Source organism: Hippocampus zosterae, chromosome 13 (genome assembly GCF_025434085.1).
Source record: "Hippocampus zosterae strain Florida chromosome 13, ASM2543408v3, whole genome shotgun sequence".
NCBI lineage: Eukaryota > Metazoa > Chordata > Actinopteri > Syngnathiformes > Syngnathidae > Hippocampus > Hippocampus zosterae.
In genome coordinates, this window is record NC_067463.1 from 16,289,809 (window position 1) to 16,310,492 (window position 20,684).

Genomic DNA, 20,684 nt, shown 5'->3' on the forward strand with positions numbered 1-20,684 from the left:
TCACAGTCAACTCAAAAAGTTCTGACATGACAGCTGACGTTTCAACAACCTTTTATTCTTCCCCATTTTCAACCTTTACAATCAAAATAAAGCACATTTTTTTCTGTTCAACCATTTCACATGTCCATGTGAAGTATAGCCAAACATTTTCACTTATGGACAAGCTTGGCTTTTAGGGGGGGCGGGGGGGGGGGGGGGTCTCATTTCCGCACAAGGTTTAGGCCAACATTACTGGTTATACAGTAACACAGAGTACAAATCGTTGCATGGGGTAGGGTAGCATGAGCAAATACACAGCACAACCGGGAAGAGCAGAGAGCAAAATGACACATAGGAGGACAATAAAATTACATATAATAGACAAAATATTAACCAAATATAAAATATTAATAAAAATAGTGACCGCAGTATACAAGTGATAAAGACAACTTTACATTTATACATCATGGCCAGAGGCAGGCACCTGGAAGGGAAACTGTTGGGAAAAAAAAAGTTGTACGATTCAGATTTAGTGGGGCGGCTTAAGCTCAGTGCACAGCGGGCTTTGCTCAATCGTCGGCCATTGTGACGGCACAATAAAAGAGGCACCTTATGAGGAAAAACTGCGTCGTTTTCCTAGTTTGGGATGGGTGAGTCATCTTTTTATTCGACAAATTGTATCCATTCTGTTGTTGCAGCCAGGAAGGCTCGCCTTGTGCTTGTCAACATCGTACGACTGCATACCCTTGACCGTTAGGGGACTCAAATGTTTGAGCCATTTTTGGTGTTGTATTCAGATTCAGAAAACTTTATTTTTCCCCGTGGGGCAATTTGAGTGTTTTGATTGCAGAGGCAATTGTAGTGATCAAATCACCCAAAACAGAGTCAAACCCAAAGTCATCCATATAACTAAATGTGTTTCGTTTTAAATGACTTTCAGCATGACTCACGAGTTGTTCTTGGTTTTACTGTTTGGTGCTTCTATCGCCTTTATTACCGATTTGTCTTACTGTTTATTGTGCATGTTAGATTGCTCCATGTACAGCACTTTGTATGCAGCGATGGCTGTGCTCTATAAATACTGTTGACTTGACTTAAATCAGGGTGTCCAAGTTTGGCCCTCAAGAGCCCCCTATCCAGCCTGTTTGAGATGTCTCCCTCCTCCAACACGCCCAATTCCGATTTTGAAATGGCGGCTCTCGAGCGCCAGATTTGGGCACCCCTACTTTAGATCTTGGAGGAATTTGCTTTGTAATTGTCCGAACAATTTACCACATTAAAGTTCAAGACGTATGCATCCGACAGATTTTTTACAATTATTTTTGCCACATTTTCTTTTCAAATGAGATACCTCATCTATGCAAATGAATGTCACAACATTTTACAATCTAAGTGCTTGAAGTGAAAAGGACTGACTTGTTATTCCAAGAAGACCAATATACACCGTTACTGTACCAACAAAAGGTGACGTGAAAAAAATACGAATATTCTTTGGTCAAAGAAATGTTCTTATAATGCCACAACAAAATGTGTCCGCTGGCCAGAAGTAGCTCAGACTGAAACTATTTCATTCCGTTTCCTCCCTCAGTGAGTGATGTGATTTGAACTGGAGGGACATGTGGGAGGTAGGAGAGAATAAAGGGAAACAGGTGACAGTGAAAGTGGATGGAAGTCATTTCCAAGCGAGGCCTCATTTTTGCCGACAAGATGAATGGGGCTGTAGTTGCAGAAACTAGAGCACCTCCAAACTGTACTTAAAACACGCCTCTAACCACTGCCGGCTGCCTTTTGTGAGTCCAACCTCTCATCCGGCTGAGGTCTGACCTCCTCGGTGTACTCCAAATCATTCTCTGCCTCTCTGCTGACCTGGCTGCTGTTAGAGTTGCTTGGCAGTGCCAGGTAAGGGTGCTGAGGCAGGGTGGGGGATGGGGACATGGAGACGCCCACGCAGACCTCCATCTGTGCTTTTGTCGCCCCGGTGGACATTGCTCGGTTCTTGAGGCGCAGCTTGTGGGGCAGGGCAGTCGCTTTGACCTCAGCTTGGCACTCTCCGTGGGGCCCGGTGGTTGCCGAAGCTTTCTGGTGGTAGCTGCTAATGTCTGAGGACGACGAAGAGGGGGATTCGTCATCGGTCAAAGCCTCCTTGTCGGAGCTCCGGGGGTCCCCGTCACTAGATGACGTATCTTTAGCAGAGGAATTTTCTTGGTCGAAGCCATCGCTTCGAGGGCCTCCCTCATAGGTGAGAACTGGAGGCTCTTCGTCCATCGTGTTGAGGTAGCCATTGTGCTGCGAGAACACCGCCATGCCCTCCTCGGTGCTGTGGATCAGATTGGGAGCAAAGGGGTTCCGGCTCTCGGCTTGCTCAAGGCTGTTCTCCTGAGTCCGAAAGCTGTAGTGGGTCTCATGCTGTTGGCCGTTGTATTGTGCCCGCAGTTCCTCCGAATATTCATACTGCTCACAGTCCATCGTCTTTGTCCTCTCCAGCTTCTCGGCGACCTCGGCGATTGTCACTGAACATTCGGAGAACTTGGAGTTTGAGGAGTGCTGGCCGTAATGCGTCCTGCTCTGTTGCTCATCTGGCCTCTGGCTCTCCATGGGGTAACAGCCGCTGCTAGAGCGATACAGAATGACACTCCTTTGTGAAGAAGTGGCCTGGGCAGTGGAAGTAGAGGCCTCCATGTGGCTCGGCTGCTGCTGCTGCTGGTAGTCTATGACAGCTTCAGCCAACTGTGTACTCTGCTGGTGAGGAGACATCAAAGCAGGATGAATGCCATGGTAAGCACGGCTTGGCAAGCCATTGGCTATACCGCCAGAGAGTCCAGTGCCTTCCAATCTTGCCATGTCCATGTTGGCAGGCTCCTTCTTTATGCTGTAGCCCAAAGGCTCGGGGCTGTCCCTTGAGGAGCCATCAGACAAGTCCGACACAGATCCTCTGGGAGAATACTTGGGGAGCGCCGAGTGGCGCTCACCGCGGCTGGGCTGTTCGGTTTCCGAAGAGTCCGAGTTCAGCATCACCTGGGATGCGCTGGAGTAGCCGCTACTTGAGAGGTAGGCGTTATTGGGGGTGCCACTGGCGCTACTCCCATTGCTACTAGCGATCTGCTGGCTTTTCTCCATGTAGGACGCTGTGGTGATGAGTCCAAAGCGCAACTTGAGCTGAAGTAGTTCCGTTTTTAGACGAACATTCTCCTCATTCAGGGCCATGACCCGGTTCTCTAGAACCATGTCATTCAGGCGACGTTTTTCCCTCGAGCGCTTTGCTGCTTCGTTGTTCTTCCTCCGTTTTTCCCAATATGAATCATCCTTTTTCTCATCAGAGATGAACTCCCGCTTGCGACGGGACGCCACAGTCGGCTTGGAACCTTTCGCCTGGCGGCTGGCCCGTGCCCCGCTCTCGGGAAGAGGGGATGGGAGATCGCTGTAGGAAGTAAAACTGTCCACCTCCATGGCATTTTTGTTGCTGGTGGTTGAGATGTGTAGATTCAGGTTTTCCATTTTTCCAAGGAAAGGCCAGAGTGGAAATTGAGCAAGTGTGTCGGGAAAGATGCACAGATATAACAAGACTTTGTGATGCAACTTTTGCCACTATGTTGCGGGATCAGCAAAGACTTCACATCTAAGAGAGAGCCTCATTGATTTCTCTTACCAATTGTTTACTCGATCAGAATATTCAAGTGTCCAAATTAGCCAAGAAGATTAAAAACAGGTGGAACTCCATGAACACCTTAGACATTGAACTTATTTTCTCAACAATCTGTCAAAAAAAAAAAAAGAAGATCAAGCTTGTGTTTCAAGTTGTTTGGTTTTCTTGGCACACCGCAAGTCGGTGGAGTCTCTCGGCAGGTGAACTGGAGTTTACTGATGTCTTCCCAAATGTTCTGCACAGCTGCGGAGCATGTCAGGCCACAGCGCTTCTCATCACAGTGTCGTACAGAAGATGTAGGTCAGGCTGTCTGCTTCGAGTGTCCCCGAGGATCCGACTTGAATGCCGTTGCTGTTATGTAGAGAGAGAAAGAGGGAAGGGGGGTGGGGGGTGGAGTACAAAAAGAGTTAGACTTGCAGTAATCGTCTGAGTGGTCAGAATAGTCAGTGTATCACTGTAGTCTATCAAAACTAATTTTCAAGTTTTGTTGGCGTATGGTGTTTACAATAGAGCTGGCCACACAGCAGAGAGAGGAAGAGCACACTTCCCAAACTTGATGCGACTTTTTTTGGGGGGGTTGAACACAATACTGCCTATAATATATAATTAAGTGTCAAATATGTCTCATTTTATCACCTACTATTCATACCGCCACCAGAGCAAAAAAATTGTTTTATTTACGACAGACACGAGACCATAAGCTACTAGATTTCCTTGTACTGGCTCAACACGGTTACTCAAACCACCCAACATATCTTACACCAAAAAGGTAAAATTGATGATGGGCTGGATAATAATTTAACAAATATGTATATGTAAAAAAGAAAACACACACGAAATACTTCATATCATTCTAGCCTTCCAACCATATCGTCTAGCTCTACATTGAATGCCGCTTACTAGCCAACTGCAATTATTTGCTCTGATCTGCAAAGTGCACAGTGGTCTGCAATAACCAGTTGACTTCATCTACCGTACTTACAATTCAAATAGCGGTCACTGCTGTAATTGAGTTTGAGGCCAAATCAATCACAGGGTGCGTTGTCCATCTTGATGAATAAACACCGCACTTTAAATCAATAGGAAGAAAATCACTTTCCTGGCAAATCTGTTGGCGTGTACTCAATCATGCTGAGGGAGTTTACCGGAACTATTGTTTGCATTATGTTTTCTTTGTTGAATCATAGATCAAAAGATCAAGTCTATGCCATGAAGATGAGATATGAGGCATGAAAGCACGAGTACATTTTTTTCCATGTTTGCATCACCGAAACGCAAAGCATCTCATAGGTTACTTGCCATCGCTCTTAATGTCTAAGGCCTTTGACTGCATTTCTTTGATCAACTACGGGGAAAAATGAATGACAAGCAAATTTTAAATCGTAAAAAATGTCAGTGAAGATGTTGAACAACTTCTCATGGAGTTTCTTTCGGCAGCAAACAGGTTGAGACTAACAATGCTGCCTCAAATTCTTCAAGACACGATCATTAGAATTCCACACACTCAACCAAAGTTTAAAAAAAACAATTATAACACTCATGCCGAATGACTGCTTACAAAACATATCACTTTGGTACTTGTGCCATATACCCATTACATGTGAGCATCAAGTTACTGCATCATTCTACTTAAGACGGAACACAATGAATTTGTTACATCATCTAACAGCGAGGGAGGGCGGAGGGACCAAAACAAAACTGTGCAACCTTGAAGCTTGTGTAATCCCAATACCGCAGCACTTGTTTACTCACACCTGTTTTCTTCATAACTAGGGGCGAAAGACAAGGTTTGCTACCAAACCAGTATGACTGCCTTTTATCAGTGGCTCTTCTCCCCCACCCCCGGATTTTTTTTTCGTAGATGAACTTGAGTATTGCAAAACAGAAGAGAGAGCGATTTGGTCACAACAGATGTGGAAAATTTTAGGGGTCAACCCCTCCTCCCCACTACGAATCATTTTCATAAAGACCGCAGAGGGAGGGGAGGGAACAAAGGCGGGTGGGAAGGAAGCTTGCATACGTCTGCGCTGTCCCACTGACCTAGAAACAATGCTTAGCAGTAAACACTCCTCCCGTCTTTGACAGTGCGCCATAAAATAGGTCAGTAGGACTGCAAGAGAGGGAGGGCGCGTGAAGGAAGGAGTATTAGAGTGCACTCTATAAATAGTCCAAAAGAAAGAGGGGGGGGGGGTGACGGGAAGGAATTCAGGAGAACGATATTAAGAGACAAACTGAAATCTGTAAATAGCATAACATCCCGATTATGGATCAATTTGAACGCAACATCAATCCCTGGGCACGCTACAAAGAGCCGGTAAAGCAGCACGGAACAATGAGCATCAGAGGCAGATGAAAAATTATAGCTGGAGATGGCATTGACGTCAGAGCACACACCCATCTCCGCAGCCAAACTCACACATAACAGCCTCTCTCCGGATTGCATGGGGAGGGGCTGCTTTTATCCCTTCTTGGGTATGTGCTCTGAATCGCTCTTGTGTAATGTGGACATCACGGCAGTTACAGTTGACTGACTTTAAATTCCCCGCTACTTCCCTCTGAGCGCAAGTTTAAAATCGAACTGTTCAGCGGTCGCGCTTAACTGCTGTAATGTCAGCCCTAGCACAAACAGGACATGTTCTGTATGTTTGCTTCCGGCCTCATTAAACCCTAAAACTGTTTCCAGGAACTTTCTACTTCGAGAGGAATGCGTCACCTCTGACCCCCATTGGGATGAATGTGAGTCAACAGTGAGGTATCCCTGCTCCCCTCCTCCAACTTGTTAAGAGATCCTACCTCACACGTGGAGCGTCCATTTTGCCCCACGGCTTTGTGCCTATGAATTCAAAGGAGGAGATTGGATCGAGAGACTGTCACCACTACTGGAGAGCGAAAGTACCCCTACATGTGCTGATTTGTGGCAGCCTGTAAATTACTAAAAATTGTTTAAATAATTGTACCAGATAACACGTCAAACAAAAAAATAACATTGGGTCCTCTTTATATTAACATTTTCTTTGCAACTGATGGCAGATGTGCAGCATTCGAATACATCCTCAGAGAAACAGTTGTAAATCTAGAAATGCTCATAATATGGCTCAGGAGGACTTAATAAAAACTAGATTGGACATGATGGGAAGATTTTAGCACCACATCTTTTACAAGCTTGGGCCGCACAGAAAAATGTTTAATAAGAATCACCTACAGTTGTTAATCGCACATCACTTTGTACAGATGCACGAGCCCTCCAGAAAATGTTTTTTTTTAATTCAGTAGAGCAACAGACTGAGAGGTCAAAGCCGACGTCTGAGTAGCCTTGTATGCCGTGCGTGCCATCACCCAAATACAGGTCTGACCTACATTCAAAACCAGACTGGGAAATGGCAACGCAGACGCTCTAAAAACAGACCGGCTGGCAGCAGGCAAGCTGAAAGGGCTCACCAGAACCCTGCCTGCCAGACAGGCCTTTTTCCATGCATTGCATCACATCCTGAATGTTCACTTGTTCCTTTCTTATTTCAGTCAAGCCACGACAATGCCATGTTGGGAGTCTTTGGGTAGCCGGGTATTGTTTTAACTCACATTTTCACTCAACTAAAATGCCTCGCATTATTATTCCGCATTAGCACAGGTGTGCTGACTTGCTTTAAACGTCTCCTCTCATTATCACATCACGAATAATAGACAGGGTGTAAACGGGAATCAATTATAGGACCTTGTGTCCCAGGAGAGAAATTTGTAGCTCCCTGCTGCGTGCCGGTTATGTCATCCCTTCCGACTCCTCAGTAACACTTTGCCTTACTTAACAGGCATTTTGAAACGAATTATGTCATTTTGGGGGAGCTTTCTGGTGAATGGGCAGAAAATTAAACGACTTGTATTTTCTTTCTGAGAACACCATTTCGCTTCGCTAAACATCCTCGTGCAAATTTATGACCAAAGCTGTAACGTGGAGCTACTTAAATGATCTCCATTACGCTAGCTAAGCACCATGTGCGGGGATCAAGTGCGTATTATTAGCATTATTAGCCGCAAAACGGCAACCGAGCTGCTGCCGAGGTCGACTCGCTGGAAAACACCACCGGGAGGAAATTACCTCACCTTGACTTTGAACATACACCATTCGACTTTGAACATACACAATGTGGGACACGCGTTTCCAGTCTATATTTGGTCCAGCTAATAACGCAGGAAAGGGAACAGAGAGATGTAAACTAGCGCGACAAAAGAACACAACGTGTTGTTTGCCCAATGGAACGTCTCGAAGTGACGGGCGGGTTGCCGGCTCAGTCGCCATGTGAACAATAACCAGCGTGTCCTTCTCGCTAAAACCAGTGAATAAAGCATGAAAGCACTAACATTTAGAATTGGTAATTATTGGACGAATTGTTAGACATAGAAGGCAAGAACAGAAGAAATAAAACAAGAGAGAGGGTCGAGCCGTCAAAACATACCTTTGAATGGTGGAGGAGGGGAAAACAACCTTCAGGCTTCCCCGACACAAAAGCTGTCTCGCTCCCGTTTCCTCCTTTTCTTTAGAGAAACCCTATCCAGAAAAAAAGTTGTTCCCTCTTTGGTGTCTGTGCGCGTTCGGGTCCCCTGTATCTCTCTCCTTGGTCGAGTCGCCCCGTGTCGTGCGCCGGCGGACACTTTGCTCCACTTTGTTGCGGCAGCCTTTCTAGAAATATGTGTTAGTAGGTCAATGGTTGCGTAACAGCCCCTCGGCTGCCTCGTCACGTTTGTGTCCTCTGTGTTTCCACGCGAGAGTATGCGTGTTACATACACGGCACCCGCCACCACCCGCCGCGTGTTTCTCTCTCTCCTTCAGCCGTGGAGCACATCCATTTTCCAGCGTGGAATCTCTTTACAACACGGACAGTAACGCGAGCACACGCGCCATGTGAGCCACGACGTGTGGTCGGGGGGTGCACTGTGTTGTATACAATCCTTATGTAATTATTCGACATAAAATAATAGTCACAACAAATAGAGCGTCATTGTGTCAGTATATATTGATAGACAGATGTCGACCCTCCCACACACAAAAGCCAAACATTTTTATAACGTTTTAAATAAATACAAAGAGCACTCTATTGTAACATATGAATGATGATTTTAAAAACACGATACAAAGACAACAAAGAACTAGTTTTATAAAGTGTCATTAAGACGGAAGTCTCAGACACACATAAACACATTTGAGTTGATGTGTGCCTTTCAAGGGCGACATCGAGTATGTGACGTCAGAAGATGGAGCGAGTTGGGTCAATTTTATGCATTCCAATGTACTACATGTAAATTGTAGCGACTGATATTTGTTCTATACAACACCAAAATGCTTCCGGAAAAATGAAGTCTGAGAAAAAATATCTAGTCCCACTTTGTTGCTTCAATCTGACGTCACTCGACAATGGCGACCCCCATGGACACACAGTTCATGCAAAACAATTTATAAGATTATAATCAGATATTTAAACATGTTTATTTATGATTACAATACGTTAGTTATTTAACACGACCTAACCTAACTCATTTTTTGGATTGCTCAGATTTTTTCTGATTGTGTGCGTGAAGATATTCTGTTATCTCCATGCATGAAGTTATTCGGTGAAATCTATGATGAAATTCTTTTAAGATATTGATTTATTTGTATAAATAACGCAAGCTATGCAAAAGGATCAGAGAACAATCAAGTGCAAACTGGCATATGTAAGTAACCTTTCATATTGCTGGCGTTGGTGTACCTCCATAATAGTCACTTTTCAGAAACCCCCCAAATTGACATGTTTGTTCAATTATTAATATTGCATCCTCAAAGAGAATAAGCCATTTTCAACATTTTAGATCAGATTATACTGTATACTTAAAATTTAGGGCGTTTGTAGGTGGGGCAGTTTGTTTTATTTAATGGCGACCGAAATCAATGACTTTACATAATAAACTGGAGTGCTGGCACACATTCCGTAACAAGTATTTTTTTAATCAGAATCCTTATTTCCTAACAAGAAATTGTGTTGTTAAGAAATAAATGATTGATTATTTGAGGTATTGCCTTTTTTCAATGCACAGTACTATCTCACATTAATATATTCTGAACCTTCATCCTTTCCTCCTCATACTGACCAATCAGTGTCCACCCAAGTGGTTTCAAAGTTAAAAATTGCTTTTCTGTGTCTGACGTGATGTTATGACTCATGCAGCGTCTTGTTCCTCTCCGCATGTCTTTTCACCATCACTCCCATCTACTTCAATATCAGTAGCAAGGTTATTCGAAAATTAATATTGTACTGTGGAACATTATGAGGAAAATGTTTCCACTGACAGATCATCTGAAAAATAAGCAATTTTGTCACACCTCTTTTGTTTGAATGAATGAATGACAAAATATTTCAATGAGTCAATCTTGCTACTGAAGACTGCAAATTTCCCCATTTTGGGACAAATAAAGGTTACCTTACCTTACGTTATCTTATCTTATCTTATCTTATCTTATCTTATCTTATCTTAAATTCCTCATTGAGTCTATCGCAGCCATCTTCGGCCAGTAGGACCAGTTGCCAGCCAATTGCAGGGCACACACAGACGAACGACCATCTATGCTCACACTCACACCTAAGGACAATTTTAGAGTGTTGAATCAGCCTGCCATGCATATTTTTGGAATGTGGGAGGAAACCGGAATACCCAGAGAAACCCACGCAGACCTGGGGAGAACATGCAAACTCCACACAGGAAGGCCGGAGCCATTATCAAACTCATGACCTCTGGATTGTGAGGTCGACGCGCGAAACACTGGACCACCAGGCCACCAGCTTTGTATTGAAATGTTTAATTTAGGTACATCTTTGACGCAGTAAAAACAGATCAGAGGACGGAGGAAGCATTTTAATGAGTGCCTGCTTGTGTTGAATTCATCGTGTGTTTTGAATGAGTCATTGAGATGGATAAAAATGACTTGTGAACACACTTTCTTATAGTAGATCTTTTTCGTCACGTGGTTATAGGCTATTTGTAATAATCGATGTCAAAACACTGCACTGTAGCAGCATGCAATTGCATAGGGTACAATAAAAAAACCTCAGTTCAATCAGTACATAGATAGATAGATAGATAGATAGATAGATAGATGGATGGATGGATGGATGGATGGATGGATGGATGGATGGATGGATGGACGGACGGACGGACGGACGGACGGACGGACGGACGGACGGACGGACGGACGGACGGACGGACAGACAGACAGACAGATAGATAGATAGATAGATAGATAGATAGATAGATAGATAGATAGATAGATAGATAGATAGATAGATAGATAGATAGATAGATAGATAGATAGATAGATAGATAGATAGATAGATAGATAGATAGATAGATAGATAGATAGATAGATAGATAGATAGATAGATAGATAGATAGATAGATAGGTAGATAGATAGATAGTGAAGTGTGTCCTCTACCAATATTTAGTCATGTCTGTATAACTTTCTCAGGGAAACAGTTTTTTAGCCAGATGTATCATTAACTTTGTTCCACTGTTTACTGGACTTTTTGGTGACGCATAGGGAATAGGAATGCACGAGTAGATACAAACTAGAATCAGTGTAGACAAAAACGAAAGTCCCGATGTCGCACAACAGTTTGGATAACGCCCATCGATCATATAAATATGGTGTGAGTCGTGTCTTTGCACTTGTGATCTACTGACTGTAGCTCACATCACGAATATTCTCCAAATAAAACCTTTGAAGAAACTGTTCAATATCTCCAGCCTGTATTCCGATAATCAACATTCTCACTTCTGAAACGAACACGCAGAGGAAGAAAAAGGCCACCTTCCTCCAACAGTAACAAGGTAAGAAAAGCAATTTGCTTTTCATGCATAATAGCAAAACTTCACGATTGCCTGTTATTCAAATCTAGTCAACCATTTAAAAAAAATGTATGAATTTCATGGTTTTTCTTTCTCTTTCGGGTCGAAACATGGCTAGTATGGGGATGCCAAGAGGAGTATTACTGTTTCTGACTTGGCAGCTCATAACAAGAGGATCAGGTATAATGTTAATATTATTTTTATGTTATTTGGTTTGATGTCTTCTCACACTCAGTGACAGAAGAATAGAAGCAATTCAAAGCAAATTCACCAACTACAGTATACAAACAACAATAAATGCATTCTTCCAGGAAACATGGGGCCTATCACTGTCACACCCACTTTAAAATGTGACCATAGGTGTTTTGTTTTTGTTTTTTAATGTACTGTATGAGCAAAATAGGGCGGCCCAGTAGTCCAGTGGTTAGCGCGTTGGCTTCACAGTGCAGAGGTACCGGGTTCGATTCCAGCTCCGGCCCCCTGTGTGGAGTTTGCATGTTCTCCCCGGGCCTGCGTGGGTTTTCTCCGGGTGCTCCGGTTTCCTCCCAGATTCCAAAAACATGCATGGCAGGCTGATTGGACGCTCTAAATTGTCCCTAGGTTCGATTGTGAGCGTGGATGGTTGTTCGTCTCCGTGTGCCCTGCAATTGGCTGGCAACTGATTCAGGGTGTCCTCCGTCTACTGCCCAAAGACGGCTGGGATAGGCTCCAGCACCCCCCGCGACCCTATTGAGGATCAAGCGGTTCGGTAAATGAATGGATGGATGTATGAGCAAATAACTGGTGTCAGTAGTAAAATTGAAAACAATGCAAAATTCAATGCATTGTACTTTGCCTAAGTCGCTGATGGTGTAGTTGTACGGACAAAGATAATCAATTTTTAATGGTCTGCTGGCGTAAAAGTTTTGTGGAGCCATTCAGTCTAACAGAACTCTTTTGTTCTCAGCGGTGAATGGAAGTTATTTTACCCGACCTGAACCTGATGGTTTTGGAATGGAGCCAATAATAATCGCCTCTGAAACAACGACCGGTGTCATGGGTCATGGTGTCATGGGTACAACGACAGAGGGTCACAGTATCGGTAATTCACTAAGAAGAAGAAGACCAACAATAACTAACACAACATATCCTTTACCAACACCACCAGCACAACCAGTTGATGAGGGGGAGGTCCGTCTGGCGAATGGTGCAAACGGCTCCTGCTCCGGCAGAGTGGAAATCTTCCAACGCGGGCAGTGGGGAACGGTGTGTGACGACATCTGGGACCTGAAGCATGCACAAGTGGTGTGCAGGCAGTTGGGCTGCGGCAGGGGCCTGGCGGCCCTCCACAGGGCTCACTTTGGAGAGGGCAGAGGGCCCATTTGGCTGGACAACGTCAGATGCACCGGAAGTGAAGCAAAGCTGGGAGAGTGCAATCACCAAGGGATGGGGTCGCACAACTGTGGTCACCAAGAGGATGCTGGAGTGGTTTGTGAAGGTACTAATTACAGCCAGAAATTATGATACAGCACTGAGGTTTTAAAAGAACACAGACGCCAGAGGAAAATCTTTGAGGTCGTTTCATTTGGCTCCACTTATGGTTCAACAACATGATATGGAAAAAAACAAAACAAAACATTGTTTTCATTTGTGTTAGTTTTCATGAACCATACAGTAAACATTTGGACACTGACCCAAATTTCTGCTTGTAAAAAACACCCCAAAACGTTTTTTCATCGCCGAGTGAGTCTTCTGTCTGTCTGTTGTGTTAGCTGCTTCACCCGTTAGGCTGGTCAACTCTGACAACCGCTGCTCTGGAAGAGTTGAGGTCCACCATAATGGACAGTGGGGGACTGTGTGTGACGACCTTTGGGACCTCACCGACGCCAACGTGGTGTGTAGACAGTTGGACTGCGGCAGGGCTCATTCAGCACCGCCCAATGCAGATTTTGGACAAGGGAGAGGACCCATCTGGTTGGATGATGTTCATTGTTTTGGAAATGAAACCTCAATAACAAGCTGCCGACATCTTGGATTTGGGAGACACAACTGCGTTCACAATGAGGATGCTGGAGTGGTTTGTCAAGGTAACTTATTAACGTTGGATTCAGTTTTGGCATAATTACTCTGAAACCATGACATTTATGAACCCCTACATTTTTTCTTTTTTTTTTTTTTTTTAGCTGACCAACCTTCACTGAGACCATCACAACTTATTTGTGGGCCTGACAAAATCCAAGTGGGCCTGAATTCGGTTAGCACAACAAGCGCTGGTTACAACCCACTTTCTGGCAACCTGGCAGTCCACAACTGTTCCTCGGTCGGAATGCTGAGTGGCATCGTGTGGTATGAGGCCGACACGAAGGCAGATGCCTGCGGAAACACGCTGACAGTAAGAACAAAACAAAACAAAAAACACTACACCTTAACACATCTATCTGTTGGGTCTCTTGTTGTGTTGTCTTTTGTGATGCTAAGGACTTTGAGGATTTTGTTTGGAATGCAAAATGTTCAGTGAATGAAATGATATGAGTACATGAACAGAAGTACCTCAAGGTCATTGTCCGCATACTCACGGGTCGGCGCACGTGGATTCACCTTTTCGCAGATATTATTTTTGTCAATCTTTTAAAATATGTATATTTTTAGAGGGTAGCAATTCTTGTTTTGGGGGGAGGGGTGGGGGGGGAGTGTAGTTTATCCCTGCTTATTCAACAATTTTGGGGGATATTTATTTTTTCATACATGCATAATGACTGTCAATTATATGTGGATTTTACGATTCTGCCACGTCCCGTGTTTGCCAGCAGGGGGCAGGCCCTGTTGTCATCCTACACACCTGTCACCCATTAGGGACTAATTACACTGGCTTTATTTGTGCGCTCTGGCAGTTGACTTACTGCCGGAGAATTCCACGCCGTGCCAAAATTTCTCTCACCCTATTTCTACTTACATTTGATTCGTTGCCTCTTAGCCTTGTGGCTGTTATTACGCGTCGTTGTTCCTCTTGCGAATGAAATGTATCTTCATTGTCTAATCTGACCCTCCTTGCTATCTTTTTCCACAAGCGTTTTCTGTTGTCCTTTTATTTAATCCCTGGTCCCTATTTTGACCAGCGCTTTTTGTTATTCTCCCTGTCGGGTTATTTTGTGTTCATATTAAAGACGCCTTTTGTTCTTTGACAAACATCTTTCTGTGTCTGCTATTTCGGGGATCCTCTTCCTTATTTTGTTGTGCACGTAGCGATCATTCTATCGCTTCGGGCACAACGTGACAGATTCATGGGCTCGCCCGATGTTTATCATCAGCGAAGAGCGGGGGTTGTCTGCACTCAGCTTCAGGGGATGAATCTGTTCACTTTGACACATCCCCCGAATAATTAATTCCCTTTTCCTGTGTATGATGATACAGCACTGATGACAATCGTCTCTTGTTAGTGCCATACAAATGCTAATTTTCAAGAAGTACCGCAACACACCGCAACACATACTTAGTCAGACTGCAGTCCTTGTTTTTCTTGAACTCTATCACCAAAAACAAGGCTGTGATTGAATGAAATGTTCATCTTCTATCTTATAAATATTTGTCTTGCAGACCAACCAGACACACGCCATCTACTCCAACAGTCTATTCATCTACCCATTGAACAACACATCCTTCTCTCTTCCTCTAAAACTTCCTTTCTCGTGTGCCTATCCCCTGGATACAGACAGCCGGCTGAATGTAGCCATCAGGCCGTACATGGAGTGAGTATATCATAACTAGGGCGATCTTTGCTGTGAATTAATTAATTCAGCTCTCATTTAAGAAACTGTGATTTAATAAGAAACAATGTTGCAGGTGTATAGTTATTGCATGTCTAGTCAGCTTTTAAAATGGGAAATATATTGATGGAAGTGTATTTCTATTTGACTGCTTTTTAAGTTAAAGCAAAAGCATTTCTATGTTGTAGATATGATCAATATTTCTTGCTGTAAAAAGGTAATTGTACTACGGTAAAAGACAAACTCGATGTTCTCATGTTTCAAAGTTTCATTTTGTTATATGCTTGATTGACCTCAAACGCGTGTGTTCTCACAGCTTGTACACAATGGAGCACACAGAATCAGGGCCACTTTTGAGGTGAATGGAGCCACGGTGCTTGGGGTGGACAGGATGTGCTCCAGCCTGATAAGATTTTCTTGAGTGAAGTTACAATTGTCTCAATTCATGGAAAGAGTAACTATTGAAATAACAAAGTATCCATTGTTTGTACCGGGAGGTGTCTTGGCCTCCAGGTGCGGACTGAGAGGCGTATCGGAGGGTGAGAACCACAGCATGCAAATGGAGTCGGGGGTGGGGGGGGGTTTCTGATATGTTACATGTAATTTGCAAAAGATGTGAATAAAAAGTGTGCATTGGAGGTGCGAAGTTGGGGCTTCGATCTGAGAGGCAAACACAGCTTGTGCTGCTTCGAGGAACTCCGCCCCCTTGCTGATCAGCAAAAGACAATCTGTTCGGGTGAATTCCCTGACAGCAGCGTATTGATATTGTAATTTTTTTTGTGTTATAAATATGTATGTAAGTCTCATAAACGATGTTAAGGGGTGTCGAATAATCGCGAAGAGAGACACTATCTTGATTGATGATATGTACTCTTTCTTGACAGTTGGGAAGATGCTCTTGTTGGCTCGGGTGACCAAGCCAGAGCCTCCATGGTCTTGTTCCGCAACTCCAATTACACTGACCCTTATGCAGCGGGTGTAGTTTTCCTTCCAGTGGGCTCATCATTGTATGTGGGGGTCTCCGTGGACAAAAGAGATCAAAGCTTGGCACTTGTTTTGGAGGATTGCTTTGCTTCTCAATCCCCAAACCCTGCGACCGCTGAGCGATACTCTCTCATCCGCAACAAGTATGCGTCTCCTCAGTTGGAATGACTATAGATTCATGACTAAAACAGGATGATAACCAATGATGTCCCTTGGGCTGTTTTAGATGTCCCGCTGATCGCCAACAAGTGTCGGTGGTCGAGAGTGGCTCATCGCTTCGGGCCCGTTTCGCTGCCCTCTTCTTCCTGCTTCAGGGAGAATACCGAGATGTTTACCTCCACTGCAGCCTCAGCCTGTGTGACCGCAGGAGGCACTCTTGCATTCCGGTCAGTAATATACTCGATTCCGTTTGATTCACAGCAAGGCAACTACTTGTCCATTGTTTATTACCCACTTGGTTATAGCGTTTTCCTTTTGCTTTTCATCAATCGGCAAATTGGTGCCGTTGTTAAATGCAGCTTCTTCCACCTTAGACAGCTGGCCAAAATAAAACCTCTCCTCTCACATGAACAATTTGAGACAGTAATTCATGCCTTTATCACATCCCGACTCGATTACTGCAATGCCCTTTACTTTGGAGTCAGCCAGTCCTCCATTAAGCGCCTTCAGCTGGTCCAGAATGCCGCTGCTCGCCTCTTGACTGGTACTCGTAAGAGGGAGCACATAACTCCTACTTTGGCATCCCTTCACTGGCTCCCCATTCATTTCAGAGTTATTTTCAAGATCCTCCTCTTTGTTTTCAAATCTCTGAATAATCTCGCGCCACCTTACCTCTCTGAGCTCATCCGCCCCTACACACCTGCCCGGCACCTCAGGTCTGTGGACCAGTCTTTGTTAGAAGTACCAAGAACTAAACTAGGCTCAGAGGGGATGGAGCCTTTTCTGTTGCTGGAATGACCTCCCACTGAACATTCGGCAAGCCTCCTCGTTGCCCATCTTCAAATCCTTCCTCAAAACTCACTTGTATTCTTTGGCATTCGACTCAGCATGACTTGGATTTATTCTTGATTTTACTGTTTGGTGCTTTCGACCGCCTTTATTACCGATTTGTCTTACTGTTTATTGTGCATGTTAAATCGCTCCATGTACAGCACTTTGTATGCAGCGATGGCTGTTTGAAAGTGCTCGATAAATACTGTTGACTTGACTTGACTTTCATGTGCTCCCACCACGTAGACTTGCGCAAGGAGGGCACACCGCTCTGTCTCAGACTCTACCCGAATGAAGCCAGTCACCATTGGCCCAATCACTTGTAAGCATACTCATTCGGATATCAGACTATACGGTGTGTTGACAAAATAGAAATAATTGCAAAGGCCTTTTCTCCCTCTTTCCTTTTTTTATCTTCAGGGAATAAATCATTTGAGTGACATCCATTAAAAAAGAATGACCTGGTTCGGAGGTGGGGTACACCCTCGACCATTCAGCAGTCAAACACAGGCAACAAATCATTCACACTTTGATTCAAACCTATGAGTATTTCATTAACCGAAGAAAGTTTTCGAGATGTGACGGTGGGGGCAGGTGGGACTGGAGAATCCGGAGAAGATCCACTTAAGCATGAGGAGAAAGTGGAAACTCCACACAGAGATGTTCCAACATCGATTGGATTCGGACGTCCTGAGTGTGAGGCAGAAGGGTTGAGCAGAAAGATCTTTGAAAGCAACTCATAATAATCAACAAATCATCTTCAAAATAAAGGATACAATCATTTTGAAAAGAATGTCTTGTGGTCTTCATTAAAATGAAAAAGGGTGTGTGAAGTGTGTTACTTTACAAAAGAAATGCTAAATGATTTCTTGGATGTGATAATATTGCCGTTGCCAAAAGTGGAAAATGATAAATGTCAGTACTCCCCTTATTCACCTTTTGCCAGATAAATTAAAGCAGGGGTTAAAACAGATCATAAAGCTAACCAATAAATAAATATAACAGATAACACATCAACACATATCCATCCGTCCATCTATTTTCCAATCAGCTTATCCTCACAAGGGTTTTCGGGCAGTAGCCGGCGGACACCCTGAACCGGTTGCCAGCCAATTACAGGGCACACACAGACAAACAACCATCCGCGCTCACACACACACACACATATTTAGAGTATTCCATTAACCTGCCATGCATGTTTTTGGAATGTGGAAGGAAACTGGAGTACCCGGAGAAAACCCACCCAGGCATGGGCAGAACACGCAAACTCCACACAGGAAGGCCGGAGATAAACCCTGTGTGGAGTTTGCATGTTCTCCCCGGGCCTGCGTGGGTTTTCTCCGGGTGCTCCGGTTTCCTCCCATATTCCAAAAACATGTATGGCAGGCTGATTGAACACTCTAAATTGTCCCTCGTTGTGAATGTGAGCGTGGATGGTTGTTCGTCTCTGTGTGCCCTGCGATTGGCTGGCAACCCATTCACGGTGTCCCCCGCCTACTGCCCGAAGACAGCTGGGATAGGCTCCAGCACCCCCCGAGACCCTAGTGAGGCTCAAGAGGTTCGGAAATGAATAAAACAAATTGAATCTTAGCAATAATAAATTGATGCCAATGCAATCTGGAGAGCCTCCTCTCCAGATCTCTCTGATCTGGAGAGGGGGCTAGACGACGATGACCCAATTGGATGTTGCTGGACGGATTCTGATCCGAGCGAGGTGGACCTGACTTACACGGACTGAACTGGACATGAGCTGGATCGACCACTCGGAGGCACTGTTATGAAGATTTCTTCATACATACTGTCCAGCTGTCCGGCTCTGGCCTTCCTGAGTGGAGTTTGCATCCCCCCCCCCCCCCCCCCCCCCCCACTTATGCCTATGTGGGTTTTCACCAGGTACTGCGGTTTCTGCCTTCATTCCCAATAATAAGCATGGTAGGTTGATTGAGCACACTAAATTTTCCACATTTGTAATTGTGAATAATTGTCACCCCCCGGCACCCCTCCCCCTCTCTCTCTGTCTCTCTCTCTCGCTCTCTCACTCGCTCTCCCTCACACTCTCTCTATCAGCTCACAAAGCCAACAACTGAGTAAATTATACATTAAACACCACACGAAACTGGGTAGTGGTACTTCAGTTAAAGGTGGTATCAGTCTTTATTGGAATATAAACAATGAAAGCAAACAACAATTTCAAGCAAATGTAAATATGAAAAAAAGCAAGATAATAGTCATTTAATATCTAGCATGTAAAACTTGTTAATAAATACGTTAGTCACTTGACAAAAGATACACATTCGGTGTGCATTTTTCTCCATTCAGTCAAGATCCTTCCAGACAAACGTAATATTACACAACCTGAGTTAAATATGTAATCAAATAATTCAAATCTAAACAGCTGCGGTGGAAGGGAAAACGGAAGGAATTGAGAGAGATGGAACATTCGGATATCATCTCAACTGTGGTCAAGACTTTGTGTGAGTGCCTAATCTTAAAACCTACTCACCTCTCAATAGGTCTTGTGTTAGTGTTCAAGTTTACTGTCTACATGCACCATATGTGTGTACAGTGTTTGCTCATGTTGGGTCATTCATCAAATCGACTGCAGCTACGATAAATGGCTCTGCTTTTGGGCCTGAAAAATATGGGAATTTAAAAAATACAATTGTTGAATAAATTACGCATACTATTTATCACAGGAAATGTACAGGATGCAAAGATGTGAAAACAACATCAAAGTGTATTCTAGCAACTACACAATCGAAAGCCATTTTGCAATACATTGCATTACAATTTTCATTGTCTTGTCAACCAGGAAATCGGAGACAATGACGTTGTGACATTGATCAACATTATGGAAATTTTAAAGAAATAAACCGAACACACATAGGGCCCGATTTTTGAAAATGTTTATATTTGTAACTTCTCTAACTGTGTGCAGGGGTGGAGTTTTCTTTTTTTTTTCTTGACTTGGCACAGGTAGAACAGGCCATAACAGGTCATTTTGCGCTGTGGTGGGATGGAACGTAGATGATTCCCAGCCAAACGAAGTGGCTCTCCTCAGTGCACACGGTGGTTGACATTGCATGACAATGGCGCGTGCAAAGTGCGTTTATACAGGTAAACTGCAAGATCTCCCCTTGCAAATCATGTTGTCGGCCACGACATCGACAACTGGAGACTGCCTTACACCCACGACCTACACCCGTGTGTGAAACTCACGCCCACTCCCAAAAGTTGTGCTGCGTCATTAGGGTGTTTGCTATATTCTTAAGATGACCATGATTATAATTCGGTCATTAAATTGATTTCTATAATAATCCTCAGGCATTGTCCCACTCTGTTGTCATATTTATGAATGAAATACACAGATGGACACAGATCAAGTACGCCAAAATCACGTTCCACCACCTGCGCCACAAGTTAGACTTTGGTTTTAGTCTAAAATTGGCTATACTTTTTCCTAACCAAATTG

At 44.0% G+C, this 20,684-nt stretch overlaps 2 protein-coding genes across 3 annotated transcripts; one reads left to right on the plus strand and one right to left on the minus strand.

The window, feature by feature from the left end:
* Positions 1-34: 34 nt before the first annotated feature.
* Positions 35-8,487, minus strand: nfil3-5 (nuclear factor, interleukin 3 regulated, member 5). Its single transcript, XM_052084962.1, has 2 exons — positions 8,074-8,487; positions 35-3,973 (listed from the first exon to the last, which is right to left on the minus strand). The coding sequence occupies exon 2, from the start codon at positions 3,472-3,474 to the stop codon at positions 1,747-1,749; it is 1,728 nt and encodes a 575-aa protein (XP_051940922.1). The 5' UTR covers positions 3,475-3,973; positions 8,074-8,487; the 3' UTR covers positions 35-1,746.
* A 2,763-nt stretch (positions 8,488-11,250) lies between these two features.
* On the plus strand, positions 11,251-18,005 carry LOC127613742 (deleted in malignant brain tumors 1 protein-like). Of its 2 annotated transcripts, XM_052084965.1 has the most exons (11): positions 11,251-11,477; positions 11,614-11,675; positions 12,442-12,534; positions 12,643-12,972; positions 13,247-13,561; positions 13,658-13,866; positions 15,069-15,220; positions 16,123-16,365; positions 16,449-16,608; positions 17,459-17,534; positions 17,633-18,005. In XM_052084965.1, the coding sequence occupies exons 2-11, from the start codon at positions 11,615-11,617 to the stop codon at positions 17,650-17,652; spliced, it is 1,659 nt and encodes a 552-aa protein (XP_051940925.1). In that variant the 5' UTR covers positions 11,251-11,477; position 11,614; the 3' UTR covers positions 17,653-18,005. The 2 variants fall into 2 exon arrangements, with proteins under 2 accessions (XP_051940925.1, XP_051940926.1); XM_052084966.1 differs by lacking the exon at positions 13,247-13,561 and having other exon boundaries at positions 11,259-11,477.
* The last annotated feature ends 2,679 nt before the right edge of the window (positions 18,006-20,684 follow it).

What these genes read in the sequence shown, in the direction of transcription:
- nfil3-5 (XM_052084962.1), bottom strand. Translation starts at nt 3,474, where the DNA reads ATGGAAAACCTGAATCTACACATCTCAACCACCAGCAACAAAAATGCC.
- LOC127613742 (XM_052084965.1), top strand. Translation starts at nt 11,615, where the DNA reads ATGGGGATGCCAAGAGGAGTATTACTGTTTCTGACTTGGCAGCTCATA. An exon ending in AACAACGACCGGTGTCATGG is followed by an intron (nt 12,535 to 12,642) that starts GTCATGGTGTCA and finishes CAACACCACCAG; the next exon opens with CACAACCAGTTGATGAGGGG. An exon ending in TGCTGGAGTGGTTTGTCAAG is followed by an intron (nt 13,562 to 13,657) that starts GTAACTTATTAA and finishes TTTTTTTTTTAG; the next exon opens with CTGACCAACCTTCACTGAGA.